Raw genomic sequence first — 16,700 nt, 5'->3', positions numbered from 1 at the left:
GATTATTGGTGATGCGCCAAGAAAGGTTCCTCTTTGAGACCGTTTTTAGGCTCCCAGAAGCCATATTTGGATTCCCCGGGCATGACAGAGTTTGGAACCTTAGTGTTTACACCTATTTTGGATGTTTTAAAGGGGGCCATGGACTATCCTGATAGGTTAATTGTATCAGCAAAAGCTTTCTCAATAAGTGATGAAGGCAGTTTTGGGGTTCCATAGAAACAGTGGTCTGCCACTTGTGGGTTGTATTTGAATTGACACCACCTCCAACTGCAGATGAAAAGAACATTCATAGCTCCCATCAAAGATCAAAAGGAAAAATAATTAGTGGAATAGTAGCAGTTCCAAAAAGATACCACTGACAAGATGCCTTCTTAGAAAGGTGGCTTCTACCTCAAAACTGTCAATCTTGATATTTTGAAGATACTGTTTAGTCCCAGTTCTAGTTATTCGTGGTTATGTACATTATTATCCCCCATGCTCCAATCAATCATTGCTTTTGCAGGGTCTGTCAGTTACAAAGCAGAAAATGTGATACGTTATAAAGCATTGATTTGAATGAAACCTGTACACTAGCTCAGAATAGCATTAATAAGTATTTGAGGCGTGATATACAGATATGCAATCCTTATATTAGGTGTTTGATTCCTCATGAAGCCAAACTTGTGTAGTTTTGTGACTTCTCAATTATTCTTTTTGTGTGCCTTGCCAGGGAAGAGGTGTTGCGCCGCAGCTAGGGTGACTGACTCTGGAATCTGGGGATCACGGTTCGATCCCCGGCACCGGAGGCAGATTAGCCTAGCACCATGTGACTCTGGGCAATAGCTTGCTTAATCTTCCCGACGGCCCCAGCGCCTAGAGACCCTTACTGGGTGGTCGTGCGCTTTACAAATGCGTATTATTATTATTATACATTTATGAAAGATCTGGGGTTTCTGCTTAGTATGAAGGGGATGATAATGGAGATTGTTTGCTTTCTTTTGTGCTCTTCACTCCAGTGTTGCTTTTTCACATTTTACTCTGCATGCCTATTTTCTTCTCTCTACTCCGTCCCACTGTGCATGTTTGCATGAATTCACTCTGCGCTTTTCCTTTTTTAATTTGCTTTTCAACATTCCATATTATTTCTCCTGATCGCCAACTTATTTGCTTCTTTTCTCTGCTCACTCAGACATGTTTATACATAGTTAGATTCATTTTCAAGTCTTTTTCTGTATGGCTTCAGGTTTTGATTGAGTGTCTAACTGGGGTGGTCTTTCTCTCATTAACAGTGGAAGTTGAAGCACAATCAGAAGATCAGGTAACCAAGACAGACATCTTAATTGCACCATCCACTCCATTTTCACATGTCAAAAAACTTGGAATCCTCAAGACCCCTGCAGGGCAACGACTTAACTGGGAACAATCATCTATGGTAAGCAGCATTGAGATGGCACAGGAAATTTAGGATGGATCTCCTTAAGCATGTTCCATGGCCGCACTCTGACTTTCTAGCCAACATGAAATAAGGAAGAGGTCAACATTTCAAATAATCTATAATAGGCATTTCTTTCATAGCATAGACTCTTACACTGAAAGGAATGAGGTGGTTGAGCATGGCAGGTTTTGTCATGAGTACATTGCGTTTTTGTGATTTTCCCAAATGGACTATGTGATGAGTAGGAGGCAGGGAATTTCAAAATGCCTCAATTTAATGGACTATGTGATTGAGAAGGAGGCAGGGAATTTCAAAATACCTCAATTTTTACATTGCTGAAGTATTTGAAAAGATCACTTTCAGTAGAGCGAGGCTAAATCATGTTGATTAAAATACCCTCAGCCACCTGAGGTTCACAGGAAGATACTGAAATATATATCTATTTCGATATATATCACCTATTGGTGGTTGCCAGTAGGTAGTTATAGTTAGGACTTAGATTCCATAGTGTTTTTGACTTGCCTATATCTTTGGTGCCATTTGATGAATCTTCAGGAAATTTCACCAAACAAGTGCCCCGGTGATTCTTGTGAAACTTGGAAAGTTTCAGGGTGATCCATCAAGCGGGGGCCGAGAAAACGGGGGAGGTCAAAAAAAGTACATTACCAATGGTAATTACCATAGGGGTTTTAGACACGACTACTGCCCAAACTGCTGAACAGAATTAGACCAATTTTGGTAGAAAGGAAGATCTTGGTCCAGAAAGTTACCTTCTTGTGATTTGCTGTAAATCCGTTATGTAGTTTTCGTAGTATTACTGAAATCCAAATGTGTATATATAGGGAGGCGGATCCTCCATGGATCCTCCTTAGATTGGCGAATTCACACGCCAGAAGCAATGCTGCGATTAGTTGGCTGCAATCTGAGATGAAAGTTGCGGCTACCATTTTGTTCATCAAGACTCTATTCCCTTTTTTTTTTTTATTTTTTTTTTATTGAGTTGGATTAGAATAGCACTACATAATACAAAAAGAAAGAAATACATTCATACATATAATGAAATATCAGCTGGATAAGACGGCAGGTACAAAAATACAAAAGAGTTTAAAAATCACAATTCTACAATATATAATACAAATCTCCATCAAAAGTAATTTTGCAAACAGATAGAAATTCAGTCAATTCATCCTCTTGTTTCCCTCCATTTACTAAGGGGTGCCCAGATTTTTTCACCGAATAATTTCTTCTTCCGTCCCTTAAATTTATATAGGCATTCTTCAATATTATGAGTTCCAAGCAATCTTGTCAACCAAACCTGGAATGAGGGGGCAACTGAGTCTTTCCATGCCGCCGCTATTAGAATTCTTAACACTGCAACACAGAGAAAGACAAAGGCTTCCGCTTCATGTGTGATTTTCAGATTTTCATCCCTGCCAATTAACACAATCGTTGGGGATGGAGAAATTTGACCCTCTAGCAACCCCGATAAAAATTTCTCGGGTTTCAGTAAAAACAGGTTTCAAGTTTGGGCAAGAATAAAACATATGAATTAAATCTGCCTGGCTTTGGTCGCATCTCGGGCATTTATCTGTATCCCTTTTCCCCCATTGAAACAGCTTTGATGGGGTGTAATATAAATTAAAAATCGTTTTATAATGTTGTGTTTTTAAGTTAGTTGCTCTTAATATTTTCTTGTTCAGGGCTAAAGCATAGTCTACATCAACATTTGGATCCCCAATTCTGAGAGCCCACGCGTTTTCCACTTGCACCATGTCATCTTCCAAGCTCTGCAACAGGAGACCATAACCTATTTTGATCTTACGACCACCATTCCTTATATATTGAACAATTGGGTGCATCTCTTGGATGGAAACCCTGGGTCTTATGGATTTCACTGTTTGTTCTAATTGATTATACAACATCCAGTGATTTGCTGAAATATCATATCTTTGTTGCAACATCTCAAACCCCACCAACTCTTCATTACTCATTACATCTCCCAAATATCGGATACCCAGTATTTTCCAAAGGGCACTGTTTCTATTCTGTCCAAGATGTTTAAAAGGGTTTGAATCCCACAGATCTAAACTACCATTAATCTTCGGGATCTTAAGAAATTTCAACAATTGTTTCCATACTCCCCATACATCTAGCATCAATTTGCTTTTACTCCTCTTATAAAATTGTGCATTTACTTCCCGTATCAAGATCCCCTTGGCTTTTTCACCAATTACTAATTCGTAAATTGTGGGAATTCTTGATAGGCCAGACTGACCTTCCAGGGTGTTACAGCATAATAGCTGTTTCATATGCAACACTAAGCAGACCCAATGGTATAGTCTGAGATTGGGGGCTGCTAGTCCTCCCCTCTCTAAAGGTAGTGACATTTTGGCTAACGATCTTCTTACTTTACCGTATTGCCAGAGAAACTGTGAGAAGACTGATTCCATTCTTTTTATCAAAGGTTCCTCGATTAATAAGGGGATAGCACGAAATAAATACAGCAGTTTCGGGAGCATTGTCATTTTGAGAACATTGACTCGTCCAATCAAAGATAAATGTAAAACATCAATTCTCCTCAACTCTTTCTCTATCGCCGCCAATACTGGTAAATAATTTTCCTGAATTATCTTTCCCACATCTGCATTAATTTTGACTCCTAAATAAATAGCAGCGTCAACATATCTTTGATCTCTTTTCTGGATATTCTTTGTACCAATTATTATAGTTTTTTCCGTATTAAGTTTATACCCTGAATATGCCCCGAACTGATAAGCCAAATTATTTAATTCCTGTATTGCTATATCCGGATTGTTAGTAACAATTGCCAAATCGTCCGCATATGCTAGTATCTTAGTAGTATGACCATGCCAAATAACAGGAGATATTCTGTCTGAGGCCAGGATTTTCCTAATCAGAGGATCTATATGTAGCGCAAATAATATAGGTGAGCAGGGACAGCCCTGGCGAGTGCCTCTTTTAATTGTTACCTCCTCTGATTGAAGCCCCATAGCAGTGATACTGGCGACTGGATCCGCATACATAGCTTTAATGCCTTTCCTACAGTTTCCACCGAAACCCCTTTTCTCCAACACATCCCACAAAAAATCCCATACAACACGGTCAAACGCCTTCTCAGCATCTAATAAAATCATAGCCATATCACTCCCTGTCATATTTGCGGCGTCAAATAATGAAATAGCCCTTGCAGTGTGTTCGGTAGTACCCCGTCCGGGAACAAACCCATGTTGCCAGGGCGATACCAATTTATCTATTATCCCTCCTAATCTGTTAGCCCAGACTTTTGAATATAGTTTCGCATCTGTATTGATTAGGGAGATCGGTCTATATGAGCCCGGGTTTTCCTCCGGTTTTCCCTTTTTGTGGAATACCACAATGTTAGTTTTCTAATTTTGGTAGAAAGGAAGATCTTGGTCCAGAAAGTTACCTTCTTGTGATTTGCTGTAAATCCGTTATGTAGTTTTCGTAGTATTACTGAAATCCAAATGTGTATATATAGGGAGGCGGATCATCCATGGATCCTCCTTAGATTGGCGAATTCACACGCCAGAAGCAATGCTGCGATTAGTTGGCTGCAATCTGAGATGAAAGTTGCGGCTACCATTTTGTTCATCAAGACTCTATTCCCAGCAAGGAAAATAGTTAAAAATGTATAGATAGAAGCGGTCAGAGTAAAGGTACCCAAACCCCATGGGACCAACGGAGGGGTCTATGAGGGGGACTCCTCATGGGCAAGAAATTGTCCAAGTCGTTTTTTTGTTGTTTTTTTACCAGGCGAGCCTCCCTGGATCCTCCCAGATGCTGGTGGATTCGCTAATCCAGACCTTAATAAAAAAAACACATACACTCACTCAGATCCACTCTCCTGCTCACAACACACTCACCCACACAACACACTCACCCACTCACAGACCCTCAAAACCACTCCTGCACCCACGCAGCTTTACCACATTTTCTAGTTATCTCAAGTAACTATAGCTCGTCCCTATTGTAACTAGAACAAATGCACTAATTACCCCACATATTGCAACACTCACAACATCTTCAGGGCTCGAAAAATCCACTCGCCTTCTCGATAGGGCGAGCTATTTTTAGGTCCTACTCGCCCTTTCTGGCAATAGGAAGATGCACTGACTTTTGACCTTTGTCTCTGAAAGCAGAGCACATGTGACAAGCTAGCAAGATTTAAAGGCATCCTTATTGCTCACAAAGTGAATGAGCAATAAAAATGGCTTTAAATCTTGGTAACTTGTCACATTTGCTCCGCTTCCATAGATCGAGATCAATTGCATTACAGTTAAGTCGAGTATATTTTTTTAAGTTACTAGACCCGCAGGTCTAGTAACAATGTATTTTTTTTTAGCCCTGATCTTCTATGACATTTTTGCTACCACTGCAACGTTTGCAGTGAAATTATTGATTTGAAAACTGTGCATGGCATGGGTTATAGTTACCATTAGATAAATAAAACTGCTTAATCTATAGAAAGCCACCTAAAACTAGACAAACATTAGAAATTCTATAGTAATAACTTAAATTTAGAAGTCATGCACCGCCTTCAACTTACTAAAATTTACATGCATCCAGATCCAGGATGGTCATCTCACTCGCCACACTACATTAGCCAGAACTACAGTGGAGTGGAGTATGCAGTACCATATAACCGATTTGCGTACAGTGACGTGTCGTACAGTGAAATGGTGTACACTGAAGTGTCATGAAATTGAGTTGCGTAGAGTATAATAGCATAAAGTGGAGTAGCATAAGTAGGTTAACGTAGGTTCTAGTGGCGTAGAGTGTGGTAAAGTTAAAAGATTTTTTTAAACTTAGATCTTTATTGTGCCGTGGTATACTACAGTAACTTTGCACTAAATAATGTTACATTCGGTTTAGAAGTCCGTATGTAATTAGCTTCAAGGGTAAAAAAGGGGTCATGTAGTGTTGATCGCAGTTATGCTGCATCCTGCTATGAGATTCGCTCTGTTGGGGTCTTAAATATAGATCAGTTTTAGATTCCATTGTTCACTACCTATTACCACTTTATTAAAGTGTTAATAGGTAAAGATCTTTATTCATAATTTTCTTTCTAGTAATCTAGGGAGAACTACACTTTTATTTGGTAAAGTAGCGCAGCAATTTCGATTATTGTGCTACTGTGTAGGCTTTTTTGTGCATATTTAAGTGTTAAAAATAGAAAATAAACTTTAGTACACTATATTTTTAAATCAGTGTTTTAAAGCATATTTCCAAATGTTTTTTGTTATTTTAAAAATATTTTTGCTACCACAGTAAATATTTAGAAACATTTAAAATGTTACCCTGCCTATTACCACTTTCCTAAAATGGTAATAGGTAGGGGAAAATGACCAAACCTAATACTTACCTAGATCTGCAAACGTAACCCAGCACACAGCCCTACTGTACCTAATAACAACATGGCTGCCTTTTGCTTCTGAGTGCCTTTACACCAGTTAAAGGCAGCCATCTTTCTAGGTCCAGTTTGGATGTGTTCCTCGTTGTGCCTGCAGATTTAGGTAAGTTTTAGATATGGTATTTCTCCTTTTTTTTTAACCACTTAACTAAAGTCAAATGAAGGTGTAACGCAGAATACAGCCAAATTGTACCTAAAAACATGGCTGACTTTAATTTTTGTAAAGGCAGTCATTAGCCAGTCACCTATGACTTGTCATTGCTATGTGCTATGTACCTTCCTACTTCCGTGAAATACTGCAACATTTTGTTGAAGTACTTTAACATAAGATATCACTAAGTTAAAATACGTTCTAACTTAAAAAATACTTACCATATTTACCTTAAATGATCTGTGCACACTGTCTAATCCTGCTTAACTCATGTAAATCCGTTCAGCGTTTTCACGCTATGTCCGGTACAAAAAGTCTATGGAAAATGCATTAGTGCAAAACGTGTTTTATGAACCCCCCTTTTATCTTTGCACCTCTTTGACCAATCACTGCAAAACTTTGCATCATCCACCAATGTTTAAGAAATCTGTCTGCAAAGTTTTTTGGAGATTTGTCAAACGGGCTTAAAGTTATTACTGGTGAAAACACGGAGGAATTCCTATCTGATAACCCTAACTATAATTACAGAGTCGATACTGCCACTGTAATGAAGATCTCATAAAGGTGGTCGTCATTGTGTAATTATAGTTGGGTCCGCGTTTCCATAGAAAGAACGTTCGTTGTTCCACGAGTAAAATCGGTGCCTTTTGACAAACCTTAAAAAAAAAGTATTACCAATTCAGCTCCTTCATGAAAGGTTTTGTGGTGTTGTGCCAAGCGGTTGCCAAGAAAGTGGTGTAGGTTGGGAAGTTCCCCCAAATAATTAATTCCACCTAGCTAATTAACATAACAAATCTGTAAAACGTAAAGCATTTCCTTTAGAAATGTAAAACATGTGTGGATTCTTTTTGTCGTAGAAATTATGACTAGTGCTCTAGAAAGTTAAAATGAGGTCAAGCAGGTGGCAGAGCAACAGATCTCGGAGAGCAGGAAGGGAGTGTGCATGAGCACAGAGACGGACAACGGAGGGTGGGTGGAGAGAGAGACTGGGCACAGCAGACCACAGAGTGCAGGAAGGAGTGAGCAGGGGCATTGCAGGGAGGAGGGGCGGGCAGCACAACAGATCAGAGGGCAGGTTGGAGGTGTGGTAGGGGCACACATGTATAATAGTAGGCAGAGGAGATTGAGCACAAGCACAAAGCTGACCACAAAAAGCAGACTGTTCTAGACGGGGGCAGAACAACGCACCACAGAGGTCCGGGGTGTACTCATGAAGAATTGAGGGGGTAGGGACAGGGGCATCAAGCTGACCACAGAGGGCAGGTGAGCATCAGCACAGGCAGTGCAGACGGGAGAGTACAGGTGCCGGCGCTCTTAGAACGACAGGCAGGCTTCAGGGGGCTGGGGTCCAGGGCAGCAAACTGACCACGGTGGGCAAGAATGGGGTGGCAGTGCCAGGGCCAGCATGCTAATCATTCACCGCAGGCTGGCATGGGCAAGCATTGCCAAGAACAGCAAGCTGACCATTGATGACTGGACAAAGGGTACTGTTTACTGATCATTCAGGTCAGGCTGGCATGAGCAGCACAACCAGACCACGGTGGGAGAGGAGTAGGGGCACTCTCACGGAAACTGGAGGACCCATGTGAGGGGGCTTGGGGCATGTAGATGGAGAACTGAGGGGCGGGGTGGGAGGCAAGTGGCTACAACCTAAACATGGAAAGCAGGTCAGCATAAGCAGGGGAAGCACAATAAACCAAGGAGGGCAGATCTCAGGGCGGGAACAGCAAGCTGACCATGGAGGACAAGCTGCCATTTCTAACAAGCAGACTATGAAGAGCAGATGGGAGAGGGCTCTGAAATGAATCAGAAAATAGGAGGGTAGGCGGGATTGGTGCAGGGGTAGCAAGCTGACTATTTATGGTAGGTATACTTGTGCATGGATAGCAAGGTGAGCACGATGGACCACGGAGGACTGAAAGAATGTGGTAGGGGCATGTAGGTGGGGAATGAAGGACAGGCTGGAGGATGCAGGGGCAGCAAGCTGACTACACTGCTGTGGATTGTCCACCCCTGAATGGTGAGCCTCGGACATACCCTCACTGCGCGTGGCTAGAAGACGTGTAAAGTCAGAGTGTTGGCTGAATACGATTAAAGAACCCCAGAAATAGACACAAAAATACAAATGCTAGATGTTATAGTTATGTATTGTTGAAATAGGTTAAAAACTAATGTTTATAAATCCAAAAATCCACTGGCATTCACCAGTTTGCATTAAGCAAATTAACTATACCTTGCTCCCCCTCCATGTACTACTTATGACCTTGCGTAAGTAGAGCATGGCACATGACATCTCAACTTACATCATTGATGACATTAATGATGACTTCATCAATGAATGTGACAGTTTGATGTATGCTTTGCATACCAGAAGGTATTCCGAGAGTTAAATCTAGACCAACATTTCTTTAACGTCTGTAGTGCTGAAGGGTGTAACTTAACAACATGCAAAAAATGAAGCACCCCTTTTAAATCCTCTACATTTAGTAGATATTTTGCCTTTTTTCCTTGTATTACAGTGTGTAAGAAACATAATGTTTCTGTAGACATTAATGCGGTTAGCCATTCATGTAAAAATAAACTTACATGTGTACATTTCTCACAATTCTAAGTTTAGTTGTGAATTGTCCCAGTATGATCTCTGTATATATTAATACGATCATCAATGTATTAAACCTTGAATTCTGTTCAAAAGAGTTTTATTATTTAAATCAAGATGTACCTGCTGAATAACTCTTCCTACATAGAATTTTAAGTCAACTGCATCACATCTATGCATTAACCCCAGATGGGGCTTTCACAACCAGGTCCTATGCACACCCTCTACAGTTTATATAAATACCTTACACCTATTCCTAAAATAAGCAAAATGGTGTAAGCCATTAGAATAACGCTTACCATCATAATGTGAGTCAGCCATACATGATTCATTCTTCAATGATGTACAATGTCTCTGAATTTTCAGTGAACTTCCAGAAATAAATATCTGCGCCTTTTAAATCTCCAATTAATATAGAAATTGTTCATAGCACTACATGATAACTCTTTAACGTCAACATTTTCATAGATTCCACAGGTTGATAATAATTTGTAAAGATAAGCTGTTGTTTTTCTAACATATGTTGGCAGCAGAAGTTTGATTTGAGCCACAACCTATTTGTAACGTACGTCTGCAACTTACACTAGTTACGCTCAGCCTCTACCTTGTTCGTATGAAGTACTCTTTGCACTGCCTTTGAAAGTGGCTTGACTTCATTGCCTCACACAAATGATATAGCTGTCTGCGCTAGAGCTGCTCATGTAAAAACAACTGTAAAAGGCCGGAAGCTTCTCAGGCTCAATATAAGGATAACACCACACCTGGCTTATTTAGGATAGAAACCGGCTCTCCTCAGGTGTGCTATGTAGTCATCTGAAATCCCAGATAATCTGGGGTCAGGACTCCTAAACCAGTTGATATCTGAGCCTGCCCCTGTCTAAATACGAACATATTAGACTTTCCCCCTGTAACATGTCCCTACGTTCTAGTCGTGGCTGGAGTTACACCTCTAGGGGGTACCCAAACTGAATCAACGCTCTGACATGGAAGTTCTGACTGGCTCATTAATAATACACGCTTGAATCCAAAAAGCATGAATGAGATTGTAATGGTTCGGAGGGTAGGCTGGCTGGGCTGCTCGGAGAAAAGTATTGAGGGGGATTGTGTTGCAGTGAATTTCCACAGACCACGAACTGTAAAATGTACTCCCTCCTGCTAGGCTATATTTATAAGCGCAAAACCCTTAGCGCCCCAATGACTTCCATAAATCCTTTTATCCCTCAAGTACCATTCCCACTTTCACTTTTAAATAGGTTTTCTGCTCTTGGTGGTCTCGATGGACCAGATTGACTGGGGGTTAGGTCTGTAGATGTGAATGCGTTAACAGTTGCATGATGACCCCCATCTATGGGCCACACCTTGGGCAAAAGTGTGCTGAAAGTTCTGATTTGTAATGTTGCAGGTCTGCAATCTAAGATCTTATTTCCTGAATGGATTACTTTTAAAAAAGAATGAAATACTTTTGTTTCAAGAAACTTGGGCAACACAGAAATTGTTTGATGGTTTTGAGTGCTATAGTAATCTGACTATTCTATCCTGATCAGGATGGGCATCAGGTGGTTTGGCCATTTGGGAGAGCCGCTCTGCTGGGGGGCACAGCAAGGTAATTGAGAATCCCAATGAAAACTTTCAGGTTGTGAGATACACAAGGGTTCAGACTCTGTACCTAATTAATATTCACAACAATGATTTTACTAATACTCCAAGTATTAAATTCCCTATTGTATATGACTATAATTCCTCACTGAAAAGTTTTGCTGAGGACAAAGGGCACAACATTAGCAGGAGATTTCAATGTCGAGCTGCTCTTGTAGGCTTCCTCCACGAGTACCTCCTTTATTGATTTTCTAGATACACCAAAATGTCTTTTAAATAACACTGATTTTAGAGGGTTTGACTTGAAGCACTTGGCCTTTCATGATTTAAACAACGTAATGGATACAGCAGGTGGAAATGAGCTTCATATTCCCACTTATAGAGGTTGAATCTGTTCCACCTCAATAACTTATTTCTTCATATCATCTAGTCTGGGGGAGATATTGCTACATGGGAAAGTTGCCTTATTGCATTATGGGGACCACAACCCTACTGAGGTATTATTTAAACTATCTCCCAAGCCAAATTATAGGATTGACTGTGTAGCTAGAAACCTGCAACTGACCACAGACCGTGTGATTGGTATGAAGGATAGAGGATCCTGCCCAACTCTTTTAAAAAGTGACTAAGGAGAATTCATCGGGCACAGACTCCGTTCAGAACGGATATTTTACGCAACTTAAAAACTACTCGAACGATTCCAGTTCTACACAAATTCGTTTGGGACAAAAGTTCTGCCTGAACATCACACTATTGCCACCGAGGTGACTATCGGTTTGCCATGGTGGGATTCAAACAAGAAATGTGCAACTGACGCAGCATCTCAGTGGCCCGTGCATTAATGCATTGACGGTAAATTAGCAGCTTAAAATGAAAAACAAATCCAGGATGAACTTTAGTGGGTAGAGCGCATCTTGCACACGTAAATATAACGGTCCTTAAAAAATAAACATCGTGCACTAGCTTAAGAAGTGTCCTTTTTTGTGGCCATTTATATCTTTCTCAAAATGTGATCAAGGCAGACTTGTGAGGTGCAGCGTGAAAATTTACCCTTTCCTTCCCATTTTCCTACCTGCGTCAAAGGGAGGCATGAACTATCATTATAATTTGGTTCACTTTAATTCCTTCCATCTGAACACATCACAAACAATCCTTTTGTGCTGTCGTCTGTGTGCTCCTAGTGTTCTTTGGGCAAGCAGAGTCTCTTGTTGGAATATGTGTGCCTAAAGTGATGCTCGTCTCTCCGTGCCCAAAGGCCATGACGCACAGGCCTCGGGGGCAACGCCTGTTAAGGAGCAGGCAGGGAGGACATTCTGCTCAGTTACTGTCTCCTTCCTAAAAGAAACGCATGTCTAAAGCCTTTATTAGATCAGGAACTGAGGAAATGGTTTGTGCTTATATTAGATCAGGACACATACTCAATAACGCATGTCAATGAGGAAAAGTTGAAGATGACCACACGGCCCGACTCTACAAATGAAAACAAAGATAAGCACACGCACTGGATTATTCAAACATGTCGCTATTACCAGGACAACAGCACCTCAGCGAGTAACATACACAGATGCCACACAACTATAACAAGCATTAAAAATGCAATCGGTCTCGCCTTTCATTAAGTTAAAGCCATTTGCGTTGCTATACAATACCATTAGCAAAGCAAATGGCTTTAACTTAATTATAGGCGAGACCTATTGCATTTTTAATGCTTGTTTCAAAATTCTCTCTGCTCAGTTAAACCAGTTCTGTCCTCCCTGGTCCAAATTCACTACAGGAGGTGGAGACAGCATTGTGCAGGGCAGCCACAGCCTAGTCAGGTGCTAGTGACCACTCTTCCCACCACTCTTGCTCAGGATGACTCATCAGCATATGCAGGGCACAAATCCGCTCCCTTTGTGTGAGTGTCTGGAATGAATGCACCAACAGCCCCTGCCAGTCTAACAAGCATTTGCAATGCAATAGGTCTCCCAATTTCGAGATTTTGAGCTATTAGCATTGTAAATTACAATGTCTCTTATGTATGTGTTAAAAAAAACGGCAATACTAAAAGGCATTGTTCTTTATAATACTAATAAGTCAAAGTTTCAAAATTGTAAGATCTATTGCATTGCAAATGCTTGTTCTTGCAGGGTTCAAGGTACATAGATATGAGACACATTGCACAGTTGTTTTGGGAGGAGCCGGGACTTACGTGTGTAAGGAAGAGCACATGACTGTGTGAAGAGGAGCCGGGACTCAAAGGGAGTGAGTAAGATCACACAGTTGTTTGAGGAGGAGCTGGGCCTTCTAGGGAGTAAGGAAGATCACATAGTTGTGTGAGGAGGAGCAGGGCCTCATACGGCTTGAGGAAGATCACACAGTTGTCTGAGGAGGAGCAGGGCCTCATACGGCTTGAGGAAGACCACACAGTTGTCTGAGGAGGAGCAGGGCCAGGCTACAACAATTCCAATTCCTTGATTTGCCACACTTTATAAATCCTGATTGATTGACAACTGCTTCAATGTTAAACCTCGTATTAATGGCCAGGGGTAGATGCCGTGAAACAGTCAATGGGTTGGATGGTTGTTGCAAATGTTACTTAAAGCTTGCATGCGCTGGACCTGGAGTAAATAAAGTCGGAACCAGGTCTGCTTGGAACTGAATCTGCTCCATTATCTATACACATATCTCCTACAGACACTTATCCCCTCAGCTATTGTACTTCCATAGCACAATGGACACATATGGAAGACATACAAAGTCATTTGTACTTGGTCTGAAGAGTCGCAATCAGCACGGCAGGCCTGTATTACAAAACAGACAGCTCGCGTATGTTGTACACAGAAACAGAGCGACCTGACTCATGCTTGTTTCACACTGCCGAAGCATCACCTGACAGCAGCAGGTTGTGTAACTAAAGTACCACAGTGAATACTTTGGCACAGCGGCCATCCTGGCCGGGACACAACTTTGATTTGGTGCAGGGGCACAAAGGTTGTATACAGGGTAGGTTTCATGTGTTCCAGCATAGAACCTCATCGTCCCCTACAAACCACTCTGTTTTTAGAACACTGGTGTCATTCTTCTGCTCAGTCTAAAATATTTAGAAAAACATTCGTAATATGGTGTTGCAACAAAGACACCAGTGCTACACATGCGTTAATTGACAATAACAACGGTAGGTGGATACAGCAAAAGTTACTGAAAAGTACAGTGTGATTTGATGTTATTAAAGCAACCATGCTGGTGTCTTTCTTATATATAACTGCCTCACACTGAGGGCGGGATACCCGTGATGCAGGACTGTACGTGTTCGGCAGAGAGGGTGTCATGAGAGTGTACACTTTCTCCTAGCTCCATGGGATAACTTACATGCTGCGTTGTCGGTATACAAACAAGGGAGCCCTTATTTGCAGGAGAAAGCAAAGCAAATGTGGCCACTCCCTAAGCATAGGCACATCTCCTAAAGATCAGGGACGTGCTCACAAGGAGCGCCGTTGCCGCTCTGCCACAAAAGGGATTAAAAAACAAACTCGTTGAAGCACAAATACTAGAAGAAAAGAGACTATTGAAAAACAGCGCACTGGGTTTCAGAAGCGATAGGTGTTATTGACAATTGCAATATAAATTACATTGGTCGTTTCTCAGCACCTTTTAAACATTGACGTTTATACCACATTTGACATTTGCAAATTTGGAATGGAACAAAGGTGGGTGGAATTCATTGAATGGTCCTTTTCCTTGCTTGTAATCATACCAAGGGATTTTTTCATGCGAATGCCTGAAAGTGCACACAGGACGTTATAATTAGATTTCACCGAGTGTGTTAAAATGGAGGTTACCAAACATCAGCATTGAATAACAAGCAAAAGCACGTTGTGCTGAAACGCCGAGACCCGTGTGCATGCACACGACCCGTGCGCCTGCACACCTCCTGTCCGTACGCGTGCACATCTCCTGTCCCCTTCAGAATAAAATCGACAACAATAGATCTCGCAAGCGATCAGCGCATGCGCTGCGTCTCTAGGCGAGACCTTAGAAACAGACAATGAATCCACAAGAAGGCAGAGGCACACAGGATGGTTAAACAATTAAAGGCCCACTTTCTAAAAATTTCATTTTCAAATGCACATTTTAAAAACCACCTTCACTGAAAGGTGTGTTGTACTATTCTGAGTTCAAAGAGTCTAAACTACAAATCTGTAGCTTTTCCCAATTGAAAGTTACACATGTAAAATGTTACTAGGCAGCTCCAATGATGGCCTTCTTGGAGAGCTAGTCCTTCCGATAGTGGAAAAACGAAATTGGCAGTATTTCACTATCCAGACGTGTATAACACACCAGCACATGTCTTACCTTTCACATACACTGCACCCTGTCCATGGTGGTACCCTGGGCCTACCTTTGAGGTGATTTACAAGTAAGAAAAGGGAAGGGTTGGGACCTGGCAAGTGAGTGTACTTGGATCAAAAAAAGTTCACCGAGAACTGCACACCAAAAATCCTGAAAACTCTAAGGAAGAATACAATAATTCTGAAATTTCCCTGCTAGTGCGTGCTGCACAGTGCTAGAGGGCCGCCCGCCCCTCATCGGAACATGAATGTGTGGGATTGATCAAGCGTGGTAGCCTGAAAAGAACCGTGTGCACAGGTGATAAATGTTTTGCTAATTCACAAAGTTTGTGCCAAGCAAATTTAAACTGTCATAAACAATATTACAAAAACAAAAATATTCTCATGTGGTATCTCAATCAATTTTCATTAAATTCATGAAACATTGAAGTTTATAGGCAACTCATTGAATCAATGACCATATGGTTGTATCATAATTGTTGATACATCATTAGCAATTGCACAACTCAAACAAAATTACAATGATCTTAATTGACGTTGTGCTTGATTACACCGTGCCCAATGTATTTCGGGACCTTTAGTCCCTTCTTCAGAGGAAACTGTAATATAAGCATAGATAATATTTAATTTTAATGGTTGTTGGAACATTGAACTGTAGTGCAAATAAAGACATTTCATCCAGCACACCCACGACAGTGGAAAGAATAGAAAGTGAACCTTCCACGTGCTATCAAGCAATAGCAATGGGAAGTCAAGAACGACAATACCAGTCCAGAAATGGAAAGATTCCATCACAATGGGTCCTTTAAATGATACTAGTGCGAGCTGTAAAAAATGCTGCTACAACAGAAATGCAGCCATAGAGCAAGTCGATGTGGCCAAAAGAACCAGTGCTAATATCAACACCATCACCCGAAAACCAAAGTGTGAGTGCAATAAATGAAGCTATACTTACTGGCAACCTTCGTAACTGCCAGATAAAAAGAGTGCACCAACTGCCGCAAAATCCTGGCCCAACAGAATGAATACGCTTGTTTATACAAAAGGTGACCGCAAAAAAATCTGAATATGTGCTCAAACAAGAACAGAAGGAGAGTACCTGACTTTGAATCCGGCAATTGAAAAATGGACCACCTGCCAATACGAGAGAAACGTGT

At 41.1% G+C, this 16,700-nt stretch overlaps 1 protein-coding gene across 2 annotated transcripts in view; it reads left to right on the top strand.

Annotated features, from left to right (window-relative positions):
• The window catches only part of LOC147673978 (uncharacterized), a 659,950-nt gene that overhangs the window by 224,247 nt on the left and 419,003 nt on the right, over positions 1-16,700 (top strand). For both annotated transcript variants that reach the window (XM_086945060.1, XM_086945061.1), the window contains exon 7: positions 1,269-1,411. In XM_086945060.1, the coding sequence (XP_086801186.1) occupies positions 1,269-1,411 (143 nt within the window). The remainder of the gene's footprint in view (positions 1-1,268; positions 1,412-16,700) is intronic.

This window comes from Lissotriton vulgaris, chromosome 12, assembly GCF_964263255.1.
Source record: "Lissotriton vulgaris chromosome 12, aLisVul1.2, whole genome shotgun sequence".
Taxonomy (NCBI): domain Eukaryota; kingdom Metazoa; phylum Chordata; class Amphibia; order Caudata; family Salamandridae; genus Lissotriton; species Lissotriton vulgaris.
The sequence above is the reverse complement of the archived record's forward strand: the minus strand, read 5'-3'. Positions and strand labels throughout refer to the sequence as shown.